Raw genomic sequence first — 14,378 nt, forward strand, 5'->3', positions numbered from 1 at the left:
TTTGGATCTTCAACTGGTTTAGTAAGAAGGTTAAATGTTGCTACAATTTTCTTGGAAACCATCACAGGGGACAAGCTGCCACTATCTGTTCTTTTGGTACCTGCCATTGCAGACCCCATACAGAACACTTCATGCTCTGCCACCTTACCTGAAGGGGCTCAAACTTGCTAACCCATTAATAGCTGGAGAGCAATTCAATATCACACTCTTGATCGGTGCTGATTATTACTGGCAGGTGGTAGAGGATCAGATAGTCAGAGGACAAGGTTCCATAGCAATGAAATCAAAGCTTGGCCACTTGTTATCAGGACCATTGACACCGTCAACCAAGCTGTCTGAGAATCATGTAGCCAGTGTCCTTCACATCTCCACACAATCAGTGCAACAATCTAATTTGTTTTGGAACATGGAATCCATAGCTACTTCACCTGCCTCAGTTGACTCAGATAAGGCATTCATGACTGAGTACCAGAGTACTTGTATAAGTCGTCAAGCAGACGGTTCTTATATGGCACAGTTTCCCTGGAAGCCAAACCACCCTCCCTTGCCTACCAATCGAACATTGTGTGAAAAGAGGACACGAACACTGGCTCATCGACTAGCAATGTCACCAGATTTGCTCAATGCATACAACACAATACTCAATGACCAAGAACGCCGGGGGTTCATAGAGAAGACCAATTCACCACCAGTCACTTCTAGATGTCACTACATCCCGCATCATGCGGTTAAGAAGGACTCGCCAACCACCCTAATCAGAATCGTATACGATTGTAGCTGTCACCAGTCTAACATCTCACCCAGTCTGTGATAATATTATGTCAGGCGGTGATACAGAAGAAGACGTCATTAAGTACTACACAATTTCACGGGATATCATGAAGGAGGCCAAGTTCAATCTCAGAAACTGGTCGTCCAACAGTGAATTGCTTACATCTAAGGCTTCACATGACAAGGTAGCTGCCGACTCTACTGATGTCAATGTATTGGGTATGAAATGGAACTTCCTAACTGACACCCTCTCCTTGACTCAAAGACCCCCCTTATCTAAACACAACAACTTAGTCACGAAGCGCGAGGGCCTACGTGAATCATCTGCTATATTTGATCCCTTGGGATTAATACCTCCGGTCACCATTAAGGCCAGAATTTTCATTCAGAATCTGTGGCAGCAACAACTACAATGGGACGAACCTTTACAGCAGGATGACCAAGACCAGTGGTTGACCATCACCAAGGAGATAGGAGAAGCCACTTCTACTTCCATCGATAGACAATATTTTACTGAGAACACCCAATCATCTCGTCAGCTTCATGTGTTCACAGATGCCAGCATGAAGGCTTACGGTGCAGTAGCCTTCCTTTGTAATAAGTCCAGCACCAGTTTTGTGATGTCCAAGGCAAGAGTAGCACCACTGAAGCGATTGACACTACCCAAACTAGAACTCATGGGTGCACTTACTGGTGCCAGACTAAGCTACTTCATCTCCCAGGCATTAGACTTACCACCGTCAACTGTGCATTTGTGGTCCAACAGCCAAATAGTCCTTTATTGGCTAAAGAGTGATAAGAAACTGCATCAATTTGTATCACATCGGGTGACAGAAATCCGTCAGCTTACTTCTACTGCTACATGGAAGTATTGTCCTACAGAAGAAAACCCTGTGGACTTACTGACCAGGGGTATCACCGTAGTACAGATGCAGTCATCCCTGCTTTGGCATCATGGACTACAGTGGCTAACTAATTGCAATAACTGGCCTGTTTGGCAACCAGCAGCAACACTTCACTTGGAAGCAGCAGCAGTAACAACTTCAGAGTTTGTTCCATTCATGTCCTCACCTCCCTGTAATGGTCTACACAAGATCATAGATTTAGATAACTATAGTACCCTTGAAAGAGTTTTGAAAGTTACAGCCATTGTGTTACGGTTTGTTGCCAACCTGAAGTCAAAGGATACCAAGCAGACTGGGCCACTCACAGCAGTTGAGCTACATGCAGCCAATATGAAGTGGGTCAAAGACTGTCAGCAACAGGTATACTATAATGAGTTTACCAACATGTGTTCTCATTCGTCAGCACCCAAACGGCTACCTCTTGTGAGACAACTCCGTCTTTTTATTGATGAAGATGACTTCATTCGCTGTGGTGGGAGAATCCACAATGCACCTTTGTGCCAGACAACCAGGTTTCCATACTTGCTTCCTCCAAAGCACCCACTCACAGCAATGATTATCCGCAATGCCCATGTCAGGTTGTTTCATGCTGGAACCAACAGCATAGTAACAGCTATTCGGCAGACTTTCTGGATTCCTAAAGTAAGACAGTGTGTCAGGTCACTTTTACGAAGTTGTACTATCTGCAAGAGACATGGTGGAAGACCTTATCCACTCCCTGATTCCCCACCACTTCCAGAAATGAAGAAGTGCGTGATGTGGGACCATTTACTGTGACTGGAATCGACTTTACGGGTACTCTATGTACAGATGAATGGTGTGGAGAGTAAAGTCTACATCTGTCTATTTACATTCGCCACAACAAGAGGAGTGCACCTGGAGATCGTGACGGACCTCACCACTGATACCTTCCTCCTAGCCCTTAGAAGATTTGCAAGTAGAAAATCACTGCCACGGATTATTGTATCGGATAATGGTTCTACATACCTCTCAGCAACAGAGGAATTAAGAGAATTACTGTCATCAAGGAGACTAGCAGAATCATTAGGTAAACGTGGAATAGTGTGGAAATTCATACTGAAACGTGCACCTTGGTATGGAGGTTGGTAGGAACGTTTGATCGGATTAACAAAGACTGCGTTGAAGAAAACGCTGGGCAGAGCTAATGTTTCATTGATGGTGCTGGAAACGCTAGTTGTGGAGGTAGAAGCGGTCCTTAATGATAGGCCCCTGACATACACACCATCAGAGTGCATTGATATGGATCCTTTGACCCCAGCACACTTGCTCTATGGCAGGAGAATAACCTCTCCCCCCTATGAATTTGTTGAAAATGATGAAGTGGACGATCCAACCTTTGGTGACGAGTCAAGTGTAAGAAGACTAGATAAACGACAGGCACTGACACTACAACACTTCAAGTCCAGGTGGAGGCATGAATATCTCACCTCTTTACGAGAGTACCACAAGAAGACTACTGGTTATGGTACAACCAAACAGAGAATTACTGTTGGAGATGTGGTTTTGGTTCAAGATGATGGACCCCGAATCAACTGGAGGCTTGCCGTGGTAGAGGAGTTAATAGTAGGACGTGATGGCTTGGTGAGAGCTGCTCACGTCAGAACTGTAAATGGTAGAACAAACAGACCCATCTCCAAGTTGTGTCCTCTAGAAGTGTGTTCCACTGAGACACAAACAGATAACACTTCAGAAGTGAGTACAGATCAGCTAGTCCCAACTGATGTGGAGAGTCCAGCTGCAGATGCTACAGAAGTCAAGCGTACCCGACCTCAATGAGCATCCAAGAAGAAGGCTGAACAACAGATCTTGACATGGATTAGAGACCTTGGTGGCCCGGAGGATGTCAGGAATTGACTGTAGTTAGTTATAGTGACTTAGTAGTTATTATTCTGATGTAATGTATCACGTGCGTGCAGTTAGAGTTAATATGGCGTCAGAGTAGTATCCACGAGCGTCGGCTTGATCTCACCGCGTGTCCGTTGTCGAGCCTTATACTCATCACCGCCCCTCTCTACATGGATCAAAGGCGTTTATTTGTAGCTAATACCAGGCTAAGATGTAAGATTAGATAGCTACTGGGCAGTCAGCTCAGCTGGTTTGCCAGGGGGGGGGGGGGGGGGGGGGGGGTAGCCCCAAAGGGCATTGGTAAAACCGAGAGGGGAGCAGAAGCGGGAGATTTCTTGGTAAAACCGGGACCAGGAACTGGGAGATCACGTACGCAATACTGCAAGCAACTGTATTTTTGCACTAAAGATGGTTTGTTGATGCAGAAGAGGACTCATTCAAGTAGTCTCCCTTCCTTCCAAACATGATATATTAGCTATACGAACTAGCTATAGGTTAGGGAATTGCAATACTTTTTACAAAAGATCGAGATACTCTAATAGAGCAGTCAGCCACTCTAATAACAGTCTCGTATTGTCTCTTAACGACCAGTAGCTTGTTAATTTATCTGTAATAAGTCAAAAAATATAATCTTAGGGCTTTCAAATTAAAAAAGGTCAGTCATACTGGGTGGGAATTATGCTCCCAGAAAGTCACCCATCACTGTCTGCCTTTTGTAGTTGTGTGCTTCAAACTCCATATTATTACTATTATTAGCACTTTACAGTGACCAGCACTGAAGGTCTAACAGCAACATGTGCTGCAGCCTTTGGAATACCTAACCTAACAAGAACTAGAGACTTTAAATGATTACTTAATCTAGACGGCATATGTGACTTTCATTGTTATAAGTTTGCCCAGGCACTTTGATCTGCTCCACCTCATATGCTTTGCTATTTAATTATTCTACTACATCAAAATTGGGAAAATTCTCATTTTGAGTTTTGTCCCTATGCACAGTCCCTGAAAGGATGCATGCTGATGTGAGCACTATTCTATAAGTCCAATCCATTAGTATTGTCACTGTTGTCCTTCTCATGCTACGGCTTGTTCCACTGACTTAATAATGATGGTAGCTGTACTGTATTTAATTCATTTGCCTGGCAACATCTTATTCTTTATGAAATCCATCCTGATGAATCGACATCATAATTATTAATGTTACCCAACTTTGACAGTGAAAATGAGCTGGCAGTGAATAGCTAGCTACCATGGCAAATGGTGAGCATCCGACTAAGAATTTGTAGTGAAGTTCACTAATTTCCACATGTTCACTATACTCACTTTTTATGTGCAAGCATCCTTTTTTCAATTGGTCAATTTTTCACTTTTGTAGCTAGAATATAAGGCAATGGATATTAATTTATCTATATCTTGTGCTAAATATTAACTTGATACCTTGAAGCATTCCAGAAATATGGCCAATGTATTATTATAATATATAGACAATAATGCATGTTTTTATTTTTTTAAGAAAAGGACCAAGAACAACGGCATGATTTAACTATCAGAAATCTCTTTTCTATTATTAGATGGGATGGGAATGCATGAAATTTGTCCTCAAAGTCATCGTAGCTACACCATTTATGCAAGCCAAGACAAATCATTTTCAGTCATCAGTGTCGCAGAGAAAGAATTGTCTACAAAAAGCTTCTTAATTGTAGTCATGTGTTAATAACATAATTGGAAGAATTAATTCTATAAAAGCAGCATTGAACAATTCACTTACTTCAGACTTTCTTAATATACATTTTCCTACTGTAGCAGTCACTTCATCACATCAATCTGCTGACAACTTTGCAATACCTGCTACTTAATGTGACACTAATCCATTCACTTTACTTTTGCTGAGATTTCTGAATCTTTGGCCCTGTCTCATCTGAACTCTCTGGATCCTAGGAAGCCCACAGGCCCAGATGCCCTGTCTGCTATAGGTTCCTGAAAGAGATATAGGCTGCTCCATTGGTTACCTTATACTGTTAACGTTCAATCATACTTTCACTGTGAAAAAGGTGGGATATAATATGGTATTTCCAGTGGCTTATTGAATGCAAATAAGCCTTAATATAAATCCTGTATTATACTCATCTTATACTTTAGTATAATGCATACTATACTATTGCATGTATGGTTTCAGTTTATTTACCACAATACTTGAAATAGCTTATATCTGATATAATGGCCACACTATACCATCACATATATGGTTTCAGTATGTTTAACACATTAACTAAAGCCTTATGTGGGATTGTTAGTATAATACAGATTATACCAAGCTTTTTTGTATTCAATAAGCCACTGGAAATACCATCTTATATCCTTCTTTTTTCACAGTGTTTGCAGAGTGGAATTGTTCCTTCACAGACAAGAAGTGTTCACATACTCCAGCTCATAAAGGTGCGTTATGCTTTGGACAATCCTGGCAACTTCAGACCAATCTCTGTTGTGTCTGTTCTTGCTGTTTATTTATTTTCGTGTATTTGTTCAATAATTTGCCTTAAGTTAATTGTTGCATTTGTGTCCATGTATATTTGTTTTGTATCCATGTGTTAAGTTTTGTACTTGTAGATGTTCATTATTTTGTCTGTATTGTATTTTTATTATTTTATTATTAGCACTTTACAGTGACCAGCACTGAAGGTCTGACAGCAACATGTACTGCAGCCTTAGGATTACCTAACCTAATTCAGGACTTAGACTTAATGACTCGACCTACTGACTGATAAGGTGTAACAGAAAAGGGGCCAAAGTAAGGAAAAAAATCCCTCCAACCCCAGGATTCGAACTGCAGGTCACCCAATGTCTAGTCGGGGCCACACTCAGTCTTCCTCCAGGAGGGATGGATTTTCTTCCTTAAACCTAAAGTATTTATTATTAGCACTTTACAGTGACCAGCACTGAAGGTCTGACAGCAACATGTACTGCAGCCTTAGGATTACCTAACCTAATTCAGGACTTAGACTTAATGACTCGACCTACTGACTGATAAGGTGTAACAGAAAAGGGGCCAAAGTAAGGAAAAAAATCCCTCCAACCCCAGGATTCGAACTGCAGGTCACCCAATGTCTAGTTGGGGCCACACTCAGTCTTCCTCCAGGAGGGATGGATTTTCTTCCTTAAACCTAAAGTATTTATTATTAGCACTTTACAGTGACCAGCACTGAAGGTCTGTATGCTGCTCTGACAAGGAAGAATGGTAGTTGCCAATTTTCAGAGAGTAATTTATAAATCAAATCAGTCTGATAATTTAAGAAACTTTTATTGCTAACTGACAAACAAATTTTTTTACTGTACAAACTCCAAGTATCTATTGACTTTATAAACTGACAATAGCTAACTGTGAAAGTGCATGCACTCTGGATTTAGCAACTGTCTACACAACCAGAGCAATAATATCTTGGTACGATAAAATCAGTGGAAGTGGAGCAGGTCAAAGAGTCTGGGTGAACTTATAGCAATGAAAGTCATACATGCATGGAGTGAAGCAACAGCTATACAAGAGGAAGACAACGATATAGGTGACATTCTGGGAGCATGATTTTTTTTAATTTTGAAAGCTCTAAGACGGTTCACCTTCATGTTATTGCAGTTAAGAGACAGAATATGAGACTATTCTGTAATAGTGGCTGACTGCTCTATTAGAGTATCTCAATTTTTTGTAAAAAGTATTGCAATTCCCTAGCCTATATCTATATAGCTAGTTCATCATGTTCTCATGTTTGGAAGGAAGGGAGACTACTTGCATGAGTCCTCTTCTGCATCAACAAACCGTCTTTAGTGCAAAAATAACAGTTGCTTGCAGTATTGTGTGCGTGATCTCCCAGTTCCCGGTCCCGGTTTTACCAAGAAATCTCCCGCTCCCCTCCCGGTTTTACCATGCAATAACCGCCACAAATGGCTAGCCACATGCTAGTGCCTGTGCGGGCCAAGTATCGCTATAGTGTTAGCTACTGTCTTGATGGTTAATTAATTCATCAGTAGCTAGCTATGCATAGCTACTGAGTTTATTTGTCGGCAGTACGTTTCCGGCCAAGAACGAGTGCGTGGCCAATTAGTCTAGCCATTGCACTGCTTCACCTTTGTCCTGCTTTGCCACACGTGCTCATGCAGTAACGTGCATGTAGCTGACCGGCGTTGACCTTGCAGTGCTGCAACTGCAGCTGTTCTTAACTTCCTGAGATTTTTTCAAGGAATTTTGAAGAGCTGATGGGATGTTAACTAGCTATGACAAGCGTAATGAAAACTTGATACCCTTGAAATATGTCATTGAGATTGCTATAAATATTTAGTAGGTGGTCGACTCGGGGTAGCTTTTTTTGCTGAGATTTGATGGTGGACCATCCGTCCTAGCATTAACTATACCTGACCTCTAAAGTATCGAATCATTCTACCTTAAGTAGCGATTCAGGAATTCCGTAAATTTTACATAAAATTTTCTCCGTGAATCTTCCATTGGAGAGTTGGCACAATCAATTCGCTGCCGTACGAGTGATTGATCAAACAATTGGATCATTTTTAGGGTTTCTGGGGGCAAGGAATACGATGGTGCAGTTAGTTTTCTGCTACAAATATGTCTGTGTGTAATTTTATGCCAATTATAAGATTATTTTGCAATATAGCCACTACAATGTAATGTTCTCTTTGCAAGAAACGACCTAGCACATGTTAGTTACACCAAGGTGAGCATTTTTGTACATGTAGTTTTCAATATTACTATGCTAAAAGTTAGCAAATTTGCACCACAAATAGCTCATCTCTTTGATGCACCATTTTGGTAGCTGTCAAGGAGCTGTACATTAAGAGAAAAAATAATCATATAAGCAACTATAAATCAACAATACAACTCCTTGCTTTGCATGCACATTGTATTTTTGGGTGGAGGTGACTGCTACAGAGTGGTTGCACTTCACCATGTGTATGCTGCTTTGCCTTCCGCAAGATCCTAAATGTATACAACTATTTAGTGGCTTTCTATGGAGGTGACCTTTATTCAGAGGGTCTTACAAGTAAGGTTACACTGTGGTCCATGTATTAAGGTATTGATAACAGAAAACAGAAGTTCAAAATGTTATTGCAAAGCTCAGTTATAAGCATTCATTCAATTGTGCCATTTTTGGGACTATTTTTATTGGAAAGATACGGAGAAAATTTTGTCTATTTTCCAGGACAAAACTGCTTATAACTCCACCATCCTATGATGGATTTTTAAAAACTAAGTGTTTATGAGATCCTTAGGGAGTACTGCACAAGGCTATGCTAAATAAAAACTATTTCCATTAATTTTAAAATTCTTCCGGAATCGCTACCTTAAGGAGAACCGCACCTTCAACTCATCACTAGCTACTATCTAGCTATACCTTCTCAAATTGCACGCTGGTAAGGATATAGCCAATAGTAACTACACTGTATTGTTATCATTGCGTGGTTACTTTAATTATTAATGCAGCGCGCATTCGCTTTAACGCTTAGCTCTTGCTATGTAGCTAGGGATGTCAAACGGATATTCAAAATCGTGACACAGCATCGCGCAGAGCTCGAAAACTGCTGCAGACTGCTTTTGTAACAGCCATGCAGTAATTGATTAATGAACAAGTAGGCGATTCTCCAACGGGAGTCCAGCCTCCTTTCTCTATTGAGCTCTATAGCTTCGGCACGAGCACGAGCACCCGTTCATGGCACAAACAAGTGACGTGTGGGTGATTACGTCACTTTGTATAAATATCAATTGTGTATCATTGCCGGAAACTGATACAGGCGTTCAAGTTGCATCTCTGAATATGTCATACGTATCGATAAACTGGAGCGCTGTTCTACGTGGCGATCAACCTCGCGATCAACAAAACTAGCCTGCTGTCATCTTCCATACATTTTCTAGAGAGGGATTTAACATTGGGGTTTACGCCCACGCCCATACAGCTATTCTATTCACGAGGAAACTTACCAGAGGAGCACTACCTTGACCAGATCATCACTATATATATGAAATCAAAAAACACCTAAACTGTCCGCAGGGTATGCAACTCATCGTGCCACTTATTAATGAAATTTACTTGAGAAGAAATTCCATAAAGGCCACTATTTGGTAGTCTCGGGTGATTTTCATCAGAAAATTCCAAATGTAGCTAGAGCCAGTTCGGGGGGGCGGGCGGGCGGGTCATTATCATTATCCATTACCTCAGTACTTGCCACTTATACTAAGTTATTTTCATACCTCAATAACACTCTCCGGGACCTGATACTCTCTGCGTAATTAACTTAGCCAACTCAACATAGCTAGTTTGGCAACTATCCTCTTTAGATATAGCTAATTATAGTCGTCCTTTGTCACTTGATCACTTCCACTCGAAGATAAACTTTTAATTGTAAATGTCATTGCACCATTTTTTTTCACATTCTCTTAGCTCAACTATGCGCAAGGTACTTAGCTACCTGCTGTACGAGCTACAGGTACTGTATGAGTGCAGTAATACTGAACTACACATACATCCTCAATACTAATTTGGTTAATCAGATATAATAATAATAGTGATTTTTTTAATAATGGGAAAGGGATGTCAAAAGCTAGGTAACTAATTAGGATGATGGGATGGACTAAAGTAAGATATACAGTTGCCGTATATGGAAGGAAATACTTGCTGAATGAAGTTTAGAACTCCAGAAGCTTTAACACTGATGGCTATAGATATTATGTGATGACCATTGCATAGTAGCTAGCTACTTATAATGACTGGATCTATTTTGAAGTATGTAGTTAGCATATTTCACTTATAGTACATGCTTTACCATTTATCTTGTAGTCTGTAAATCTATAGCACTTGGTGATTGAGTACATCACAGTGCAACGCACTTCTGTCTGGGCATCAAATTGCATCTGCCAAACTCCAGTCCATTTACCCAGATTGTCTAAATCATGTTGGAGATGAAAAGAGTCTTCCAAAGACTAAATAAATAATGCAGTCATTAGCAAATAGGCTGATACTTGAAATATGTTTCTGGATATTAGATCTGCATATAAAAGAAACATTAACAGATTTAGTACAGCTTCTTGTGGTACTCCAGACATTACTTGAACTAGATCAGATTCTTCTCCATCAGTAGTGTACGTTGAACAAGTAAGCCAAGAAATCCACCACTGGAATGGCAAGGGAGTGGGTATAAAAATAAAATGATTATAGTTTGTTTCCAAAACAGTTTCTGACAAATGATGACTATGAAAATTTTCTAATGGAGGCCAGGTGGTAATGGCCAAGTGCTTAAATTTCAGTGGTCTCATAGTGACTGGATGAGTTGTTAAACCTATCAAATTCTATTAAATTAAATTTATGATTACTTTTCTGTGTTGATCGTATTAAGGACAAAATCTAATGGACATGTTAATTCCAGTGTAGCAATGGACTAGCGAGTTCTATACAACAATATCAGGAGTTATATATTAGGATGGAAGTCGGGATGGTAGTTTGGGGTGCTTCACACGCCCTGGTGGTTATGTAAGTTAGCAAACACATGAATAAATCAAAAAACCTTAATAAGCGCAGTAGCTAGAATAGAAATCATTTGTTTATGATGATAAGTGTCATGCTGCTGAATCAATGAAGCAGGGCAACCATTCAAGTCATGAATTGTTGTAGGTTGGGTGGAATCACATAAAAAGCACTTTGAATCACAATGTAATGGCCACCTCCAAAGGTTGACAGTAGTGGGTAGAATATCGGAGGCTGCTCATAAGAGATTCCAGGTCTTGCAGGAACTTTCTAATTAGCAGAATTACTAAACTTTGATTGGACAGAGAGTGTCTTCAAATGATCTTTGCAATGCAATGCATACTTAATCCAATGCATTAGCTGAGTTTTAGCTTTAAGATGCAGGGATCAAGCAGATGGTAAGGCATATAGCTGCTTCTAAACATTAGTTAATATGAAGTACTCATTATAGTTAATTTGCAAAGCAACATTCCCAAGATGTAGTTGCAGACCTATGTAGCTCTCGAAGCCAGGGGTCAGAAGTAGCACTAGCACAGGACAACAGATTGAACTTTGTTTCCCTGCCAGGATACTTAGGCAACAAACTCCTGGGTAGCTAGTGCAGTATAATTCTAGAAGTACGTACTGTGTGGAAACTTAAACCATTTCTTGAGGAGTAATGAATTCTAACTTTGAAATTTATAGTCTGGCTTTAAACTGAATCTATATACAAACAGAATTGCTGAATATAGATTATGTAGTTCCTATATAATATTCACCACAAATAGGAAGTATTTCAGTAAATCAGTCAAATGAGTAATTTTGCCACTTAATTGCAACCTTCTTAAAACTGGTTAACTATGCTACATGAGACAAAAAGGGTTTACTGTGGTTGATCGTAGATCCTCAGAACATCAGAAATCAAATAGCCCCAAAACCATAGGCTGTTTGAAGTAGTTCACTACGTAGCTACATATGTGTGCAGCTTGCAGAGTTTTTAATGTGTGTGTCCTCCTGCACATAGCTATTGTACCTATGGAGAGGCCAACCGTGCATGAATGCTGATGTGCAGGGACATAGTTATGTGTTACATGGACTTGTGTCATTTTTCAATGAATATTTTACATAGACTTACATCACCGTATAAATGAAGACAAAACCATAGGACTACTAATCACTATTTGTTATTTCCCTGTAGCTACCATACAGCTTCAGTAGGAAGAGAATGTATACAGACTTATAATAGCTAAAATAACTATACCTGACAGCTTCCAATTATTCTAGAACAATTCTAATAAAACTAACCACCCATAATTCCTCAAATTATGCTGGCATAATAGGCTTAGGCCTAATCACCTGGATGATTCTTCGCCAGTATGCTCTCTTCTCAGAGGATGATTTAGATAATGGAAATTCAACTAAGGATAATGATTGACTTGTCAGTGAACAAATCTTTAAAGGGTTTCAGTTTCACCAATGTGCAAAATGTATAGCAACGATGTAGTGAAATTTGATATTAAATGTGATACATATATATGTACACTAATGATGACTTTTTTGAAACTAGCTACTGTTGCTATACAGCATGCTATGTAGTGCTGGAAAAGACATTAAAGTGGAAAATTTCTATTGGTTACTTAGCACTTACTAGTGAGTAGAATTGTGAAATATAATCCAGGTTTTGTTTACTTGCAAACTGCAGAATGGCTTTTTACAGTATACAGAATTACCAATATTGATGTAAACACTGTGTACCTAGAATTTTGCAGATCACTCCTTTTGTTAATACATGTACATTCTAACATTACATACGATGGTAGGCAGCAACTGTTAGAATTTTATTTGCTACATGATACACACTCAAATTTCATTTTTGACTAAAGTTAGCTAATTAACTGTGTCAAAGTAGTTGGATTTTATAAATTTAAAATCTTGCTAAGAAGAAATAACTGCACAGATATTTCAAATTGCATTTTATGTGTTTATGGTTCAGTGTATACACAAATACAATGACGTACATCATTTAAAATATTACCAATAGCTATATACATCATAATAATAGCCTATAACCATGTGCAAGTATGCATATTCTCATTAATGTCAAAGTAATAGCTGGTTGAACACTTCATGGCACTAAATAAATGCAGAGAGCACGTACTAAGCAATATATTTATTAGCGTCTCTAACTACATGCATGTACTTAGCTATCCAGAGATAATACTAAATAGCATGTACTGCATGTGATGTTATTGATCTAAATGAATGCAGCATGTGTACCTTGTGGTTTACATCAGGATTTTCGCTGTTTAGTGTAGCTGTTATTATTCAAAAGTCATTATTCTACTGAATTATTGCCTACATAGCAGCACATCCATGAGGTATGTATCTGGTTTTTGAACATTCCATCCTTGGGCCTGCGGCCCTCAGTTGTCATGTTTACAAATCAGATACAAACTGAATGGGTCGGTGAATTTATAACTGATTTGTGGTATGGGGTGTGCATGGATCAAAGGCATTTATTTGTAGCTAATACCAAGCTAAGATTTTAAGAATAGATAGCTACTGGGCAGTCAGCTCAGCTGGTTTGCCAGGGGGGTAACCCCAAATGGCTAACCACATGCTGCCTGTGCAGGCCAAGTGTTGCTGTATTGTTAGCTACTGTCTTGATGGTTAATTAATCGAGACCGAGGACTAATAACGTATTGTATGTATCATCTTATTACTTATGATGGTTCTCTCTCTATCAGTAGCTAGCTATGCATAGCTACTGAGTTTATTTGTCGGCAGTATTTTTCCGGCCAAGAACGAGCGCGTGACCAATTAGTCTAGCCATTGTACAACAAAGTTATAGCCTCCATTTCCAATGCCATCTCTATGTGTCAATTCGGATTTATGAAAGGCTGTTCAACTTTACAACAGCTTCTTATATTTTTAAACAGTATTCATGAACACTGTAAAATTCAAACAGATGTAATATACTTAGACTTTGCAAAAGCATTTGACAGAGTTCCCCACAATGAATTACTTTTAAAACTCTGGAAAATCGGTATCACTGGCAACCTTTGGTCGTGGTTTAGATCTTACCTCAACAACAGACAGCAATGCGTTTGCCTTAATGGTTCATATTCCACCTTCTTACCAGTCCTATCAGGTGTGCCTCAAGGGAGTATTCTAGGACCACTTTTATTTCTTATCTACATCAATGACTTATTTTTATCTGTCCGTTCCTCTAATGCTCTCTCCTTTGTAGATGACACAAAATGCTATAAACAAATTCTTGAACATCTAGACTCCATACAACTTCAACAAGACCTTGATTCAATGGCAAACTGGTCTA

At 39.5% G+C, this 14,378-nt stretch overlaps 3 protein-coding genes across 3 annotated transcripts; all 3 read left to right on the forward strand.

Moving 5' to 3' along the window:
* Positions 1-34: 34 nt before the first annotated feature.
* Positions 35-811, forward strand: LOC136253708 (uncharacterized). The gene has a single exon (XM_066046366.1). The coding sequence runs from the start codon at positions 35-37 to the stop codon at positions 809-811; it is 777 nt and encodes a 258-aa protein (XP_065902438.1).
* A 7-nt stretch (positions 812-818) lies between these two features.
* On the forward strand, positions 819-2,453 carry LOC136253709 (uncharacterized). The gene has a single exon (XM_066046367.1). It carries the CDS (start codon positions 819-821, stop codon positions 2,451-2,453), a length of 1,635 nt encoding a protein of 544 aa, XP_065902439.1.
* A 33-nt stretch (positions 2,454-2,486) lies between these two features.
* LOC136253711 (uncharacterized) lies at positions 2,487-3,473 on the forward strand. Its single transcript, XM_066046368.1, has 2 exons — positions 2,487-2,738; positions 2,787-3,473. Exons 1-2 carry the CDS (start codon positions 2,487-2,489, stop codon positions 3,471-3,473), a joined length of 939 nt encoding a protein of 312 aa, XP_065902440.1.
* Positions 3,474-14,378: the final 10,905 nt, after the last annotated feature.

The sequence above is a fragment of the Dysidea avara genome, chromosome 4, assembly GCF_963678975.1.
Source record: "Dysidea avara chromosome 4, odDysAvar1.4, whole genome shotgun sequence".
In the NCBI taxonomy this organism is placed as follows: Eukaryota; Metazoa; Porifera; class Demospongiae; order Dictyoceratida; family Dysideidae; genus Dysidea; species Dysidea avara.

What these genes read in the sequence shown, in the direction of transcription:
- LOC136253709 (XM_066046367.1), top strand. Translation starts at nt 819, where the DNA reads ATGTCAGGCGGTGATACAGAAGAAGACGTCATTAAGTACTACACAATT.
- LOC136253711 (XM_066046368.1), top strand. Translation starts at nt 2,487, where the DNA reads ATGAATGGTGTGGAGAGTAAAGTCTACATCTGTCTATTTACATTCGCC. An exon ending in CATTAGGTAAACGTGGAATA is followed by an intron (nt 2,739 to 2,786) that starts GTGTGGAAATTC and finishes GGAGGTTGGTAG; the next exon opens with GAACGTTTGATCGGATTAAC.
- LOC136253708 (XM_066046366.1), top strand. Translation starts at nt 35, where the DNA reads ATGTTGCTACAATTTTCTTGGAAACCATCACAGGGGACAAGCTGCCAC.